The following is an 18,441-nucleotide window of genomic DNA, read 5'->3' on the forward strand; positions in this document are numbered from 1 at the left end:
CCTTTATCTATTCCTCTTTTGATGGACATTTAGGTTGCTTCCATGTCTTGGCTACTGTAAACAGAGCTGCAATAAACATTGAGGTGCACATATCCTTTTGAATTATGACTTTCTCCACATATGTGCCCAAGAGAGTGATTGTTGGATCATATGGTAGCTCTATTTTTAGTTTTTTAAGAAATCGCCGTACTCTTCTCCATAGTGGCTGTACCAGTTTACATTCTACCAACAATGTTGGAGGGGTCCCTTTTCATGTTGAACATCTTTTAATGTATCTATTAGTCATCTGTATTACTTCTTTAGAAAATGCCTATTCAGTTCCTCTGCTCACTCTTAACTGGGTTCTTTAGCTTTTTGATGTTAAATTATGAGTGCTTTGTATATTTTGGGTGTTTACTCCTTATTGTATGTACCACTTGCAAATACCTTCTCTCCTTCGATAGGTGGCCTTTTCATTTTTTTGATAATTTCCTCCACCATGCAAAATATTTTTAGCTTGATAAAGCCCCATTTATTCATTTTTGCTTTTGTTTCCCTTGCCTAAGGGAAGGTAATCCATTTTCTGATTTGAGTTCCCTGATACATTTTTTATTAAATCATAAAAAATGTCATAGAATCATAAAATGGTCAGGTCTAGTCAGTCTTCAGAGCATCTAAGTAAACTTTCCCATTATGTAAATAAGGAACCTGCCAAAATGGTGCCAGAGCTGGTCATACATGAGATAGCTAGTCCACTGAGCAGGTTTCAAGGCTTCTGATTTAGGATTTTCAGGACATCACACTTAAGTGGTATGTACTTACATAGACCATTTAGTTGGCACTGCCTCACAGAAATAGTAATAATTCCCTCCCCCCCGCCACGTAATGGGCGGGGGGAGAAATATATCATCCATCACCATTATTAATATACCATTATTCCTTTCAGAGGTGATGCATAAGTGGGCTGGGGTGTGGCTAATGAACCTGCACAGTAAAACATTACTCTTTAACTGTTTTCAGCAATTTTTTACCTTGTATCCTTCCAAACATTACTTTTTACTGTGTAATGTGACCATCAAGAAGTTTTACACCTCCTCCCAGTGGGAAAGAGGGAGAGTGAGCCAGAAAATGACCAGGAAGCTGTGGGAGCGAGAGATTAAGTCTTTGGGAGGAAGGGGTGGGGCTGCGGGGTGGGGCTGCGGGGTGGGGCGGGCGGGGCTACGAAAAGGCGGAGAGGCGAGTACAAGAGAGGGGCTGGCACACAACGTCTTTCTTCCGTCGGAGTCGGCAAGCCCCTTTTGCGCATGTGCAGTCCGTTTTAAATTGCGTAGTGCGCGGCGCGCGGCTGGGCGCGCTGGCTAGCTTGGGGCTTCTTGGAGCCCGCCCTCTCCCTCTCTCTCGCCTAAGGGCGCTGCTGGCTGCCTTCTGGCTGGCTTTGGGGTGACTGAATCCTCGTTGGGCTGCCCAGAGCTTTGACCCTTGTAGACTTACGCCCCAAACCCCTTCCTGGTCGGAACCAGGCCGGAACATGGCTGCATGGGGGCTGGTAAGTGCAGGCCTGCCTGGAACCGGGTGAGGCGGGGAGAATGAAGCTTCGGGCCGGTGTCGTCGCTTCTGGAGGATTTCGATGGAAAGCTGCGCGAAGTTTTTGAGTTGGGAAGTGAGCGGGTGCCACTATTCAGAGTTACTTTACTTACAGTGTTTCCTCAGGCTTTTTGTAATCCACTTGTGTCGGGTAACTTTCTCTTCTGAGAATCTTGTGATTTCTACTTTTGAGCCTAACTTCAGTTCTAGGAATTCAGCAGGTCGCTCAGTGGTAAAGAATCTGCCTGCCAATGCAAGGAGATATGAGAGAGGAGGGTTCTATCCTTGGGTGGGGAAGATTCCCTGGAGGAATACATGGCAACACACTCCAGTGTTCTTGCCTGGAGAATCCCCTGGACAGAGGGGACTGGCGGACTGCAGTCCATGAGGTCGCAAAGAATCGGACACCACTGAGCGACTGAGCTTTCAGTTCGTAGTCCTCTCAATAATTTTCTGTCCTTGGTAGTGTTGGAAAGCCTTGGAAGTGACCCGTTTCTTTCAGAATTGCTGGTGTAAAGAGGCAGGTTTCTGACAGGTTTCTGAGAGGCAGCTACTGGTTAAAAGTGTAAGCGGTGAATGACTGAGGGGGCGGAAACTCATTTTTATTGGACAGTTTCTGGACTCCTTGGTATTCACTTTTCTGTACTTTAGATTTACGGTTTTGTTGTTTTGGCCGCTGAATCTCATATCCGACTATTGGCGACCGCATAGCCTGTTATGGTTATTATATGTTATACAACCCTTAGCAGCCCCTATCCTAAACTCCTAGTTTCTACTTTATCTCCCCGTTTAAGATCTTTAGCATTGATGAACTCCCATTTATATTGTTGTGTATATATATATATATATATGCTTGTATGCATAAAGAAGTTTATTGTGGACAAAAATTGTTGCTGTCCTCTTAAGTAAACAGAATGTAGCCCACCTTCAGGCCACCAGAAACTGCAGCTGCCACTAAGTGGCATATATATAGAGAAGCACTAAAATCATTAGCTTGAGGTGTCTTTTTTTGTGATTAGTAGTAGTTTTGATACTTAATTTTTCTTTTTTCCCCCAGCCCAAACTCCTGTATATCCTAGGTCCTCCCTTACCTCTTCGGAGTAGTTCTCTCTGAGAGTCTGTCTCCTGAGCCATGGTCCTAAGTAAGGTCACCAAATAAAAATTATAAATTTTAAGTTGTGCATTTTTTCCAGCTGACAATTATATATAATGTAAATAATGCATGTGCTCATGGTAAAAAGAACTCTCTATACCAACACTTTCGTACTGTTGACTAAAGAAAAATGCGATGTTGTTGGGTCATTTGGTAAGAGTATGTTTACTTTTGTAAGAAACCAACAAAAAAGTGGCTGTACCGTTTTGCCTTCCAAAATGAGAGTTCCCATTTTTCCACAATTGGCATTGTCATTTTTCCAGATTTTGGACGCACAGTCAGATATATAGTGGTATCTGGCTTTAGTTTGCATTTCCCATTGACATATGATGTAGAGCATCTTTTCACAAGCTTACTTGCCATTTGTATATTTTCTTAGGTATCTGTTAAGGTCTTTGGACCATTTGTTTTTTAATTGAGATAAAAAATTCTTTCATTCATTTTTATTTGTTGGTGGTGCTGGGAGGCATGTGGGATCTTAGTTCCCTGACCAGGAATTGAACCCACACCTGCATTGGAAACTGGAACCTTAACCACTGGACCTCCAGGGGAGTTCCCTCTTTTTATTGCGTTTTAAGTGTTCTTTGTATATTTTGGATAGCAGCCCTTATCAGATGTGCCTTTTGCAAATATTTTCTCCTGGTCTGTGGTTTATCTTCTCATTCTTTCTTTTTTAAAAACCATGATCAGTGTTTTATTTATATTGATGTTGGCGTGTGTTTAAAATCTATGATCAATAATAATAATATCAGTGATATTATTAATAAACAACTTCTTTTCTCATTGTGATCTCACCTGTTAGAAATTTCTCCTAGTTTTAGGATGATGCCCTTCAGTATATGGAAAGTTTAGACTGCTTGAAGCTTGTCTTAGTTCTCACACTGACTGCTTTTCCTTCTGCGCGCTTTTCTTGTCAGTCTTCTGTAAGCATTGCCCTTGTGTCTCTTTTCAAAGTTCTCTTTTTTTTTCTTTGTAGTGGTCCTCCCCATTGACTGCACTTGGCTTCTCAGATTAAGGAGGAGAGAGAGAGACAATACTGAAACTGGAAGAGCAGCTGCTGGTTCAGTTTGCTGTGTCTTACTCTTTTGAATGCAGTTCACTTTTATTTTCCAACAAAAAGTCTCATGTTTATTACTGAGCCAAAGCAATAGTGCAGAAATGCTGACACAAAGACAAAAATCATTTTCCCAGTAAAACACATCCAGCTATTCATATAGTAGTGACTTTTCAGAGTGCTATGGTAAGATGCAGGTGCCCTTGGCACAGTATGGATATGTGTGCCGCCTCATGTGCAGGACTCCGTATAGACTCCGTTTGGTTCTTCTCCTGATTTTATTACCAGCTTTTATTCAAATCCACTGGGGAATGGGACGATTCTACTTTTGTTGCTTGTCCAAGAATCACTTGATTATGAAAGTTTGTTGAGAAGATTTGGCTGGGGGTAAATTCCCACAGTTCACTCCACCTCCACCCCTTAGCTGTGGCATGTGGGATCTTAGTTCCCTGAGAAGGGATCGAATCCACTACCTGACCTCTGCATTGGAAGCCCAGAGTCATAACCACTGGACTACTGGGGAAGTCCCCCCAAAGTTAGAATTGTTTTGACCCTTTTAGTTCTAATATCTGACTTTGCATAACTCATTTAAAAGACAAAGGGAGAAAGGAGTTGAGAGATTATCCTCAGTCATTCTTGTACTTTAGTGATTTCAGACTGGGTGGAATTTTGCTGTGAATGAGGTGTTTGGTGTTGCCTGGGAAAATTTTTGGTTTTGAAAAGGCGTGGATGAGGAGGGGGTATAAGGGCATCTTGTGGGTGGAGGCCAGGAATGCAGCAAGTATCCTACCAGTGCATGGGACAGGACCTCACAAGTCATTCAGCCCAAAATGTCGTCAATGCTAGGTTTGAGAAACTCAGCTGTGAGATATATTATTTTCTTTGAGAAACAAAATCTCACAGTGAATGAAAGAATCTGAAACTGAATGAAGATGAGTTGAAATTGAAAGTTTTTGAGTGTTTGAAAATTAATAATTTTTGTATCTCTTTTAGTGTAAAATTAAAAGACCTTGTCTGTCTTGTTCACCACTCATTTTCTACTGCACCAAAATAGCATTTGTCCCTCTAGTAGGTGCTTGATTCATATTTGCTGAAGGAATGAATTGTCTTAGCCTTAAATTTTTTCTATTTAAAAGAGGAACCGAGTACTTTACAGGTGTTATTTAATGTTCAGAAACATTTGGTGTGAAAATATGACTTTTTCATTTTGTGTTAAATAAGAAGAATGACCTTAAATTAGACCTTGGGAGGGAGTTAACTAACATTAATTATCAAGGATTTGCCTAAGTGTTTCAGTGTTGAGTGCTGATGAGAGACCTAAGTGCTTACATTAATTTTCTATCTTGTGATAAAATGCAGACTCGTTAGATGTCTTTGTTCCTTAGTTTGCTATCTGTAAAATAGATTTAATCTTTTGCTCCTTAGGTACCTCCTGAAATGAACAGGCTATGTGAAACACTAATTTTCTTGAAAGAAAAACACTTCTATCTCATAAATATTAGTCTTATTTATTTGGCATGTCAAAAAGATAACAAAATATGTTTTTGTGGTATACAACACTGGCAAAGCTCTGGGAAGAATATAAGCTAGCTTAAGACAAAGTCTCTGTTCTCGGGTTTCTTAAACTCTTAAGAGATGTCTTCATCTTTCTGAATAATTCAATTCAAAAGTGAAGCAAGATGATGAAGATAGCCTAATCTGAGCATCAGGAAAGACCCCTTAGTCTGCCTGATGCATGATCTCTATAGTTCTGAGAAGCAAAGGGTAATTTAAAATAAGGGGTGTGTGTGTGTGTGTGTGTGTGTGTGCGTGCGCGCGCGCACAGTAGAAAGTGACAGTGATACCTGAGGACTTAACTGATGGGTGGGTGAGAGCTGGCTGGGAGTGTGTGTTTAGGAAAAGCTGATCCGTTCTGAGCAGTGATGAAAAGGTTTTACTACAGACCTTTATAACTATGAAGGTTTCTACACTTGATCTGAGCTCAAAAAAAAAAAAATGAAGCAAGGTAGCAGTCCCTGTGAGTGGAAACTACAGTGGCCTAGAGTTGTGTGTAAGAGCATTAGGAGAGTCAGAATGTCAGAGCATGAGTGGGGTAAAGAGAGTGTTCACATGAAGTGGGATTATTTATATCCCATTGGGCCAAGGAAGAGTACAGCTTACTAAGCATTTTATATTGATAATAATTTATTTATTTTTTAAAAGCATACGGTTTATCCTATTACTACCCAATTTTCAACTTGAAAAGTTAACTTTATAGATTTTATACTTAAAAGATAGGACCCAGATTATCACAAATATGTTTTCCACTTCCACTTTCCACATGTCCATGTGTTTTATTTTTTTCCTGTCATTTCCATTGATAGGGGCTCCTTCTTTGTTGCTAAGTCATTTCAGTCATGTCTGACCCTTTGTGATGTTATGGACTGTACCCCGCCAGGCTTCTCTGTCCCTGAAATTTTCCAGGCAAGAATATTGGGTGTGGGTTGCCATGCCCTTCTCCAGGGGATCTTCCTGACCCTGAGATTGAACCTGCGTCTCTTACGTCTCCTGTATTGGCAGGCAGGTTCTTTACCACTAGCGCCATGTAATAAATCCCTCTTCTTTTTTGGGGTTACCTAATTTCTCATTTGGAGACTTTCTAGCACTTTTTAATCCTCAGTTTTTCTGATATTTCACTCTTAGTTTCCTAGATATGACTTCTTGCATTTTCATTATGTTGGTCATTCACTCCTCATCCAGGACAGTATCCTCTGAGCTTACTTTAGGCTGCTTCTTTTATTCTGTCTCATCAATTATCATGTTTCATTTGTTTCCATCTTTCAGAAGTTTGTTATTTGTGTTTGTCTGCAGATGGTCCTCTGTTCCATTCTCTTTTTCATTGTCATTTTATGCCCGTCTATTCTTTACTGTTATTTAGAGGGACTGACCTACAGGGAAAGAAGATAAATAGATACTGTTGATGGACTAACTTGAGTTACTGGAAGCCCAGATAGTATGATATTGATGATGGAAGAGGTGTAGGGGGAGATGGAGGAGTAGGAAGAGGAAGAAGATGATGAAAAGAATCCAGGGTAAGGAAATAATATAAAAAAGGTTTGGAAACAGTGAATGTGAGCCAAGTTGTTTTTCACTTGATCCAGAAGAATTCCTCTTTATAGTATTATAGTAGGCAATCAGCAAATACTTGCTGAATGAATAAATGAAGAACTTAACTTTTCACCAAACTGATGATTTACTTGTCTTTCAGGATCATCTCAAAAATGACTACAGAAGAAGATTTTGCCGACCTTCCAGGTAATCTGTATACTTAAGCTTTTAAGATAATTTTTATTTCCATCTTTAGAAAGTGGAATTTTTAAATGAAGAAAGGAAAAACTATTACCCCTGACTAAAATAATGATTTATATGTTCATTGGTTAAGTATAGTCATCTTAATTATTTTATATTAATAGAGAAATATTAGTGCAAACAATGCATTGGCTAAATAGCAGTCATAAAAGAAATTCGCCTGATGAGTGATGGATCAGGAAGAGGCAGTTTCAGTTCTGACTAAATGACAGCTATGGATAAAGCACTCTACACTTTGAATGGTACTAACAGAAAGATGCAGTTTATTCTGTGGGGCTAAGAAAAAGAAAAGGTGGGTGTGACCCTAAAGGGCAATAGAAGGATCTTTGTGGTGATGGAACTGTTCAGCACCTTGACTATTGTGGTCATAAGTGAATCTTCAAATATGATAAAGTGTATAGAACTAAATACATACACAAACAAACATGCAAATGAGTACATGTAGAACTGGAAAAATCTGAATAAAATTGGTGATTTTTTTCAATATCCATATCATGGTTTTGATAATATATTGTATTATTTTGTGAAATGTTACCATTGAAGAAAACTGGATAAAGTGAACAAGGGATCTCTTTTATATTATTTTTACAATTGCATGTGAATCTAAAATTACAATTTTTAATTAAATTGTATTGATTCATTAGTTCCTTAAGATTAAGGGTTCAGTTCAGTTCAGGTCATTCACTCAGTCGCGTACTACTCTTTGCAACTCCATGAACCGCAGCACGCCAGACCTCCCTGTCCCATCACCAACTCCCGGAGTTCACCCAAACCCATGTCCATCGAGTTGATGATGCCATCCAACCATCTCATCCTCTGTTGTCCCCTTCTCCTCCTGCCCTCAATCTTTCCCAGCATCAGGGTCTTTTTCAGTGAGTCAGCTCTTTGCATCAGGTGGCCAAAGTATTGAAGTTTCAGCTTCAACATCAGTCCTTCCAATGAACACCCAGGACTTATCTCCTTTAGGATGGACTGGTTGGATCTCCTTGCAGTCCAAGGGACTCTCAAGAGTCTTCTCCAACACCGCAGTTCAAAAGCATCAATTCTTCGATGCTCAGCTTTCTTTATAAATTGAATCAAAAGTGCATTTGAAATGTAGGGAAGACTGTGTTACTTGGAGCTGTGACTATAGAGTCTTTATTAAAGAAGCATTTCAGGAATGATTGAATTTGTTCAAAACAGTTTTATGTTCTTTTTTAGGTATAGCAGTAGTCTAAAACAGCTTTAGACATGGCTGTTCAATTAGGGAATATACTTGTTAATGTAGACAATAACATACTGCATCATATACTTTTTGAGACCTCTTGGTCTCTCAAATACTTGTTTTATCCTCAGATTTTAATGGTGATATTTTTCTTACTAAGTAAAAATTAGTATTTTGTAATAAGGAGATACAGAATTTTCAAGATAGATATTAATAATTAGCAAATATCTTTTAGAAATGATACATTAACATTTTCCCTTCTTTGTTTCTTAGTAGGGCACCTGACATTAATACGGAACAAGGCAAGAATATACTGGAAGTCTTACTAGACTGTTTTGAAGAAAAAAGTAAGGTTTCACTTTGAGGATTGGGATGGCTGAAATATAAATTTGTCCATTGACATCAAATTTAGCAAATATGTTCCAGCATTTCAGTATGTATTTTCCCAGGAGTTTTAAGTACATGTGCAGTCCTTCATGTACCTTTTGGTGTACTGAAGATGTGTGTTAGTTGCTCAGTCATATCCAACTGTTTGCGACCCCATGGACTATAGCCCACAAGGCTTCTCCATCCATGGGGTTTTCACAGCAGGAATACTGGCGTGGGTTGCCATTTGCTTCTCCATACTGAAGATAATACTGGCAAAAACGAGAATAATTTGTTATTCCATTTAGTTCACACTAGATTCCTATAGTCTGGAATTCTGTAAATAATTATCATACACTAGAGGAAGTTATCTTAATAATGGAACTGAATGTGCAGAATTCTTAAGATCTCTGAAGAGCTTGAAATAACATTTAGTAATTTGTACCCCTTCCTAAAGAAAAGATATATTATGGCAAGTTTTCTTTTAGAAAACTTTTCTAAGTGCTGATCAGTATCAGAAGGAATAAAAGCCAACAAAAACAAACAAACAAAACCAAAAAAAGACAACCAAAGAAAGGCACACAAAGTGGAAAAGTATCTCTTCTTTTTAAGTTCTGAAAGATGAGTTGGCACGTACTCCTTGGGGAATCTTGTCTGTCTTTTTTTCAGTTCCTGATGCCTTCTAGGTACATTTGAATATTGAATTGTGTTTGTACTTCAGTTAAACTAATTGTGCTTAAAAGAATCAAAAGAATTCTTCATGTATCATATAGGACTTCTTTTAATTGTAACCAAAAATTTTTATACGTTTAAATTTTTTTTTACTTTTTAGGTGTTGCCAATGATTTTAGCAAAAATGCCACAAAATCAGTGCCTTATTCAACACCTAAAACAAAAGATATTTGTATTCAGTCATCAAGCAAAGAGGTAAGTCAAAAAGGGGAGCTTAATGAGTAAAGCTCAATACACAAAATTAGATACATTTTAGTTGTTTGTAAGTCTTATTCTTTAAAAGCAATCCTATATTTCCATTGAGTTTACATGAAATTTAGAGATATTTTATGAAAATTTTGGTCCTACATTTCCTGTGGTTGAAATTGGAGGTCTGGGAATTAGAATAATCAAATTATAATACAATTATTTTTCACTCTTATTGAAGGCAGTTTATTGCTGAACAGGGAAATCAGTCTTTTATTGATTATGTATCCTAAGAGGGATACGTTAACTTAACTCTACAAAATAGCCACCTTTGAAATAGAGATTTTGAAGCTAATGATTGAGGACAAATTATTCAAAAGCACAGTAGTAATTGAAGAGAAAAATTATATATAGACATACATCATATATTGTGCTTTGCCTGTTGCCCTTCACAGATAGTGCACTTTTTACAAATTGAAGGTTTGTGGCAACCCTCTGTCAAGCCAGTCTTTCAGCGCTGTTTTTTTCTGACAGCATTTGTTTGCTTCATGTTTCTAGTGTCATGTTTTGGTAATTCTCACTATATATGAAACATTTTTATTATTATTACATTTGTTATGATCTGTGATCAGAGATGTTTGAAGTTACTATTGCAAAAAAAATTATGACTTCTAGAAGGCTCAGACAGTGGTTAACATTTTTTAGCAATAAATATTTTTTAATTAAGGTATGCACATTTTTTTAGACATAATGCTATTGCACACTTACTGTACTATGGTTTAGTGGAAACATAGTTTTTATATACACTGGGAAATCAAAAAATTCATGTGCCTTGCTTTGTTGTAGTACTTGCTTTATTGGGGTGGTCTGAAACTGAATTTACAGTATCTGAGAGGAATACCTGTAATGCCAGAAATAACATTCACTAGAAACTTATATAAACAAATAATTAACCACATAAAGCCTTTTGGTTCCAAGGAATGAAGACATCCATTGTGGTCATCATTGAGAGACTTTTTTTAATGTGATAAATGATATTAATTTTTGAAAGTTAAATCAGCTAAGTTTCCTGGGATAATCTTGGCTTGGTCATGAAGTATTAACCAGTTCTGATTTGGTTTGCTAATACTTTAAGATGATTGCATCTATGTTCATGAACAATATTTTCTTTTCTCAAAATGTTCTTGTGGGGCTTTGATACCAAGGGTAGAGGTTCTACTTTCAGGTAGGATGTAACAGATTGCAGTAGGTCAGTGCTTCTGCTGCAACAGCTAGTTTAACAAAAGAATAACATGCAAAAAACCTCATGTTTTTTAGAGACATGAGAGTTGTGGAAGCAACAAGTACTAGATGAACTAAAAAAGAGAGTGAAATCCTTAGAATAAGGGTTGATGATTGTTAGTCATTTTCTTCCCTGAGAGTATTGCTGATTTTGGGAAAAAGCTGAAGATTTTATTTAGATTGGCCCAAACAGTGAGTCCACTGAGGGAAAGCGGAGCTTTTGACACTTGTGCAGGAATGGCATGACTTGTTGGATCCTGGAGGTTTCCCAAATGGATAACTTTGTTCTTGTTTAATCACTACGTCATGTCTGACACTTTGTGACCCCATGGACTGTAGCCCGCCAGGCTCCTTTGTCCATGGGATTCTCCTGGCAAGAACACTGGGGTGGGTTGCCATTTTCTTCTCCAGGGAATCTTTCCGGACCAAGGATCAAACCTGCATCTCCTGCATTGGCAGGTGGGTTCTTTACCACTGCACCACATGAGAAGCCCTAGTTTGGAGAGAGAATTTTAATTTAACATTATCCATTGTGTATGGTAGTTGCTCATTTGGGCCCTACTCTGCAACTCCATGGACTATATCCCACCAGACTCCTCTGTCTATGGAATTCTCTGTCCGTGGGTAGTATTTGCCTCGGTATATTTTAAAAGGTAAAAATGCTTAAGGTAGCACATATGTTGTCTTGGTGGGACAAGGTCAGGATTGGGTAGCCATTCCCTTTAGGGGGTCTTCCTGACTCAGGGATTGAACTTGGGTCTCCTGCATTGCTGGCAGATTCTTTACCATCTGAGTCACATGCTTACACTAGAACCTTTGCCAAATGTTCCAGTGATCGTTATTGGTCTCCTCACTTTCACGAATGTAAAACGAAAATGGTAATTGGAAATTTTGCATACTTAAGAGTTGTACATTGTTAGATTTTGCTGTAGTGTGATCTGTATGGGCCATGTCATTGTGAAAAGCTTCTTGTTAGTATCTCCAGGCTTTCTTCTCTGACTTGAAAAGTTTTTCTGACAAAGAAATCTCTCCTGCTTGGGTGTCTGATTTTAACAGTGAGTGTTCTCAGACTAGTGGGGGCAAGGAGGAAGCTGCATTTTGAATACTTCTACTTAATGTCTCTATTTTCAGTGTGTTACTTTTACCTTCGGTTTTGTCACATGTCTCTGATCTCAGTCTTCTGCACCTTGCTTTTTTGTTTGTTTAACGTAATCATTCATGTTCCTTTAGTTTATTCATTTCTTTTGTATTTGTGATGTTAAATGCCTATATGGCAATTTATTTATCTAATCTTCTTTAGGTTTTTAAAAGCTATTCATTGTTTTTATGATAGGTTATATGAATTTGGTTTCTATGGAGTTATTTAAGTATACAACTTTACCAGCTCATTTCATGTTTAAAAAATTTTTTTTTCAGTTTATTTATTTATTTATTTATTTCCTTCCATTTATTTTTATTTGTTGGAGGCTAATTACTTTACAACATTGCAGTGGTTTTTGTCATACATTGAAATGAATTAGCCATGGATTTACATGTATTCCCCATCCCGGTCCCCCCTCCCACCTCCCTCTCCACCCCATCCCTCTGGGTCTTCCCAGTGCACCAGGCCTGAGCACTTGTCTCATGCATCCAACCTGGGCTGGTGATCTGTTTCACCCTAGATTTACATGTTTTGATGCTGTTCTCTTGAAACATCCCGCCCTCGCCTTCTCCCACAGAGTCCACAAGTCTGTTCTATACATCTGAGTCTCTTTTTCTTTTTTTTGCATATAAGGTTATCGTTACCATCTTTCTAAATTCCATATATATGTGTTAGTATACTGTAATGGTCTTTATCTTTCTGGCTTACTTCGCTCTGTATAATGGGTTCCAGTTTCACCCATCTCATTAGAACTGATTCAAATGAATTCTTTTTGATGGCTGAGTAATACTCCATGGTGTATATGTACCACAGCTTCCTCATCCATTCGTCTGCTGATGGGCATCTAGGTTGCTTCCATGACCTGGCTATTATCAACAGTGCTGCGATGAACATTGGGGTGCACGTGTCTCTTTCGGATCTGGTTTCCTCAGTGTGTATGCCTAGAAGTGGTATTGCTATTTAGGTATACAACTTTACCAGCTCATTTCATGTTTAAAAAATTTTTTTTTCAGTTTAAAAACAAATATATTTAATCAAAATTGGTAATTAAATAGAGTAGATCTAATGCTGTATCTCTTTTAGACTCAGAGCCAGAAATCACATCCAAAGTCAGGTCCAGTTTCTTCAAGGAAGAAAGAAGCCCCTCTGCAGTTAACTGTAGAACCAAATGAAGCTGTCAGCAAATCAGGTTGGTAGCATCCCCATGGGTAATATTTGCCTCAGTGTATTTTAAAAGGTAAAAATGCTTAAGGTAGCACAATGTTGTCTTGGTGGGACAAGGTCAGGGTCAGCCTAGACAGAATTGTGAAATAGATGAAGTTGTTTTTGAGCCTCTCTCAAGTCTGTTGGGGTGTGTGTGTGTGTGTTTTAACATGAATAAGTTTTAAAAATTTTTATTGAAATATAGTTGATTTACAATGTTGTGTTCAATTTCTGCTGTACATATATATGTACAAATATTCTTTTTAATATCCTTTTCCATTATGGTTTATCACAGGATAGATAGGATATTTCCTTGTGCTCTAAGTAAGACCCTGTTATTTATCCATCCTGTATACAGTAGTTTGCATCTATTAATCCCAAGCTCCCTATCCTTCCCTTCCCAACCTCCCTCCCCCTTGGCAACTGCAAGTCTGTTATCTATGAGTCTGTTTCTGTTTCATAGATATATTCATTTATGTCACATTTTAAAATTCCATGTGTAAGTGATATCACCCAGTATTTGTCTTTCTCTTTCTGATTTACTTCGCTAAGATGGACCTTAACCTCTAGGTCCGTCCATTTACGGCAAATGGAATTATTTTGTTCTTTTTAATGGCTGAGTGATAGTCCAGTGCACACGCACATATATACCACCTCATCTATGCATTCATCTGTCGATGGGTATTTAAGTTGTTTCCATGTCTTGGCTGTTGTAAATAGTGCCACTATGAACATAGGGGCCCATGTATCGTTTTAAATTATTGTTTTGTCTGGGTATATGCTCAGGAGTCGGATTGCTGGATCTTGTGGCACTTCTGTTTTTAATTTTTTGAGGAAGCTGTACTGTGTTCCATAGTGGCTATACCAGTTTACATTCCCACCAACATTGTAAGAGGGTTCCCTTTTCTCCACACCACCTCCAGCATTAATTATTTGTAGACTTTTTAGTCATGGTCATTCTGACTGGTGTGAGTTGGTAGGTACATTGTTGCTTTGATTTGCAGAACAATGGTTTTATCTGATTATTTTCTGTTTCTTTGTTTTAGTTGTAGGAACACTGCTTACTAGGAATGTGGCAAGAGACATTAAGAATTATTATAGGGACCACAGCTTTAAGAGTTTTAAAATAGATTTCTCTTTGTCCTTTCCTGTCCTTTTTTTCTTCTTCTTTTCTTTTAATGTTTATTATCTGCACAGTTTCCGTGGGTCTGGAATTCAGAAGCAGCTTAGTTAGATGGTACTCGCTTGAGGTTGCAGTCATCTGAAGACTTGACTGGAGCTAAGGATTTATTTCCAAGATGACTCATGTGGGGCTGGTTGCTGGCAGGAAGCCTTCCTTTCTTTTCTCCCATGTGGGCCTCTCCACGGACTTATTGAGCATTTTTTTAAGACTGAGGGATAATTTATATAGTATTAGTTTCAGGAATACACCATAATGATTTGCTGTTTGACTATACGTGGTCAGTATTTTTCTCTTTTCTCCTTTTGTTCCATTTCTTTTAGTCAGTTATATGTGGTGCTGCTTTTTAAAGTTTTATTTATATTTTTCAAATCAGAAAAGTTCTTCATTTGAGGTAAGAGTCAAAGATTTAAAACAAGAAACTACTAATCCTTATTTCCCTCATCCTGCTGAGGTAACCTTGAATCCTTTCATATCTTTGTTGGTGCTCCTTAATGAATATGTATTCATTTATATATGTATTTATAACATATTTATTATACTTATATATGTATATAAATGTGTGTATGTGTGCATGTGTATGCACACTTGGGAAAGAGACTTTCACAATTTGCTTTTTACCAGTAATGTAAGAATATACCTTTCACCTGATACACTTTTATTCTACTTTTTTGCCAGTTTGATCAGTATTAAGTAATCTGTTACCTTACTGTATTTCTGTGATTGCCACTGAGTTTGAACACCTTTTTATAAGTTTACTGGCTATTTGAATTTCTTTTTATCTTAGTTGTTTGTCCATATGCTTTGCCCATTTGTTTCTTCTAGTTTATGAGAGATCTTTAATTGAATATATGTAATTAAATGTCTGTAATAGTGTGACAGGTATTTTTCCAAATGATCCCTTGACTAGTACGGATTTTGGTTATAGTATCTTATATGATAGGTAACATTTTTTATTTGACTTGTCAAATGTCGGATTTTTTTTTCCTGTTTCCTTTTTTGGTTAAAAGATTTGTTTTATCCTGAAAGTATATGTAATACTTAGATTTTCATTTTAGTGTCTTTCTTCTTAATTAAAATTTTTAATCCATCTGGAATGTGTTTTGGTATATAATGTGACGTAATGTTATAATTTTATTAATTACTTTCTTCACGATGGTCATTTGTGCTAGGTGCGTTCATTAGTTACTTGATCCATTCTCATCTCAATGGGCTACTTTTATCATATATCATTCAATAAGCTTTAAAAAAAGTAATTCATTTTTGGCTATGCTGGGTCTTCGTTCCTGGGTGCATGCTTTCTTTAGTTGTAATGAGTGAGGGCTATTCTGCATCGTGGTGTGCAGACTGCTCCTTGCAGTGTCTTCTCTGGTGCAGCGCACGGCACACGGGCTCTAGGGTTCCTGGGCTTCAGTACTTGCAGTGCCCACGCTCGGTAATTGTGCACAGGCTTAATTGCTCCATGGCATGTGGTTGTGTCCCCTGCATTGGCAGATGGATTCTTATCCACTGTACCACCACGGAGGTCCCTCAATGTACTTTTGAATTTTGGTCCGTTTGTTTCTTCTTAATGTCAACACAATACTGTTTTACTAATAGTATTTTTATAGCAATATGGTGATATAAAAGTGTTTATAGTCACTGTTCTGCCACTCTTAGAAGTTTTTACTTTCTATGAATTTTATTTATTGTTTCCAGTAAAATTTTGTTATGATTTTCACTAAAGTTGGATTGATTTGTATAGGAATTTTGTGGAAATTCTTATTTTTGTATCATTTAGCTTTTCTACATATAAATATATATCTTATACATTTATGTCCTTCAAGCTAGTATCACTGATGAACATAGATACAAGAATCCTCAACAAAATTCTAGCAAGCAGAATTCAATAACACATTAAAAAGCTCATATACAATGATCAAGTTGGGTTTATTCCAGGGATGCAAGGATTCTTCATTATATGAAATCAATCAATGTCATACACCATATTAACAAATTGAAGATAAAAATGACATGATCCTCTCAATAGATGCAGAAAAAGCCTATGACAGAATTCATCACCCATTTATGATTAAAACTCTTAAAAAAATGGGCACAGAAGGAACCTACCTCAACATAGAAAGGCCATACATATATGATAAGCCCACAGCAAACATTCTCAATGGTGAAAAACTGAAAGCATTTCTTCTATGATCAGGAACAAGACAAGGGTGTCCACTCTCACCACTGTTTTTCAACATAGTTTTGGAAGTCATAGCTATGGCAATCAGAGAAGAAAAGGAAATAAAAGGAGTCCATTTCGGAAAAGAAGAAGTAAAGCTCCTGCTGTTTGTGGATGACATGAATCTATACACAGAAAACCCTAAAGATAGTCAGAAAATTACTAGAGCTAATCAGTGAACTCAGCAAAATTGTGGGATACAAAATCAATACACAGAAATCACTTGCATTCCTATATACTAATGATGAAAAATCTGAGAAATTAAGGAATAAATCCCATTCACCATTGCAACAAAAATAATAAAATATCTAGGAATAAACCTACCTAAGGAAGCAGAAGAACTGTATACAGAAAATTTTAAGACACTGATGAAGAAATCAGATGACATAAACAGAGAGATACTCCATGTTCCTGGGTAAGAAGAATCAATATTGTGAAAACAACTGTACACCCAAATGCAATCTACAGATTCAGTGTAATACCTATCAAATTACCAATGGCATTTTTCATAGAACTAAAACAAAAAATTTCACAATTCATATGGAAACAGAAAAGACCCTGAATAGCCAAAGCAGTCCAGAGAAAAGAATGGAGCTGGAGGAGGCAAGCTTCCTGACTTCAGATTATCCTACAAAGCTACAGTCATCAAAACAGTATGGTGCAGGCACAAAATCAGAAATATAGACCAACGGAACAAGATAGAAAGCCCAGAAATAAACCCACACACCTATGGGTACCTTCTTTTTGACAAAGAAGGCAAGAATATACAATGGGGCAAAGATAACCTCCTCAGTAAGTGGTCCTGGGAGAACTGGACAGCATGTGTAAAAGAGTGAAGTTAGAGCACTTATCGCACCGTGTGGGCTTCCCTGGTGGCTCAGCTGGTAAGGAGTCCACCTGCAGTGCAGGAGACCTGTGTTTGATCCCTGGGTTGGGAAGATCTCCTGGAAAAGGGAAAGGCTTCCCACTACAGTATTCTGGCCTGGAGAATTCCATGGACTGTATTATAGCCCGTGGGGTTGCAAAAGAGTCGGACGTACCTGATGCCATACACAAAGATAAACTCAAAATGGATTAAGGACCTAAATGTAAGAGAGGAAACTATAAAACTTAGAGGAAAACATAGGCAGAACACTCGATGATGTAAAGCAGGATCCTCTATGATCCACTTCCTAGAGTAAAGGAAATAAAAACAAAAACAAGTGGGACCTAATTAAGAACTTAACAGCTTTGCACAGCAAAGGAAACTGTAAACAAGGTGAAAAGACGACCCTCAGAATGGGAGAAAATAATAACAAATGAAACAACTGACAAAGAATTAATTTCCAAAATGTACAAGTAGCTCTTATAAATCAATACCAGAAAAACAAACAAATCCAATCAAAAAGTGGGAAAAAGACCTAAACAGATATTTCTCCAAAAAGACATGCAGATAGCTAATAAACACGTGAAAAGATGCTTAACATCGCTCATTATGAGAGATTATTACTATTACAGCAAATCAAAGCTATAATGAGATAACATCTCCCACTGGTTAAGTATATTCTTAGATTTATTTATTTAAATTTATACATTCTTATATTTTGAAGTCCAAAGTGTCTTCTCTTTAAATACATACATACATATTAATATTCTCTCTATATAGACATGTATATTGTATATCTATCTATATCTGTTCAGTATGTACATATGTATGTATATGTGCAAAAGTGTGCTCATCTAGCTGCCCTAGTTTACTCGACTCTACCTAAAGATTGAATCTCATAATTTCTCTAGGATTACCTATTACTTATTTTAGCTATGTATGTT

General features: G+C 37.4%; 1 protein-coding gene and 2 non-coding genes across 4 annotated transcripts in view; all 3 read left to right on the forward strand.

The window, feature by feature from the left end:
- Positions 1 to 1,292: 1,292 nt before the first annotated feature.
- CENPC (centromere protein C) overlaps positions 1,293 to 18,441 on the forward strand; it is a 90,663-nt gene continuing 73,514 nt past the window's right edge. Inside the window, exons 1-5 of one of the 2 annotated variants that reach the window (XM_070458341.1) lie at positions 1,293 to 1,525; positions 7,018 to 7,064; positions 8,596 to 8,669; positions 9,521 to 9,615; positions 13,112 to 13,217. In XM_070458341.1, the coding sequence (XP_070314442.1) occupies positions 1,508 to 1,525; positions 7,018 to 7,064; positions 8,596 to 8,669; positions 9,521 to 9,615; positions 13,112 to 13,217 (340 nt within the window). In that variant the 5' untranslated portion in view covers positions 1,293 to 1,507. The remainder of the gene's footprint in view (positions 1,526 to 7,017; positions 7,065 to 8,595; positions 8,670 to 9,520; positions 9,616 to 13,111; positions 13,218 to 18,441) is intronic. The other variant, XM_070458342.1, reaches the window with a different exon arrangement.
- Positions 5,445 to 5,526, forward strand: LOC139032101 (small nucleolar RNA U2-19). The gene has a single exon (XR_011484646.1). It is a non-coding gene; the product is annotated as a small nucleolar RNA U2-19 (small nucleolar RNA).
- Positions 5,685 to 5,754, forward strand: LOC139032100 (small nucleolar RNA U2-30). The gene has a single exon (XR_011484645.1). It is a non-coding gene; the product is annotated as a small nucleolar RNA U2-30 (small nucleolar RNA).

This window comes from Odocoileus virginianus, chromosome 29 (genome assembly GCF_023699985.2).
Source record: "Odocoileus virginianus isolate 20LAN1187 ecotype Illinois chromosome 29, Ovbor_1.2, whole genome shotgun sequence".
Classification (NCBI taxonomy): domain Eukaryota; kingdom Metazoa; phylum Chordata; class Mammalia; order Artiodactyla; family Cervidae; genus Odocoileus; species Odocoileus virginianus.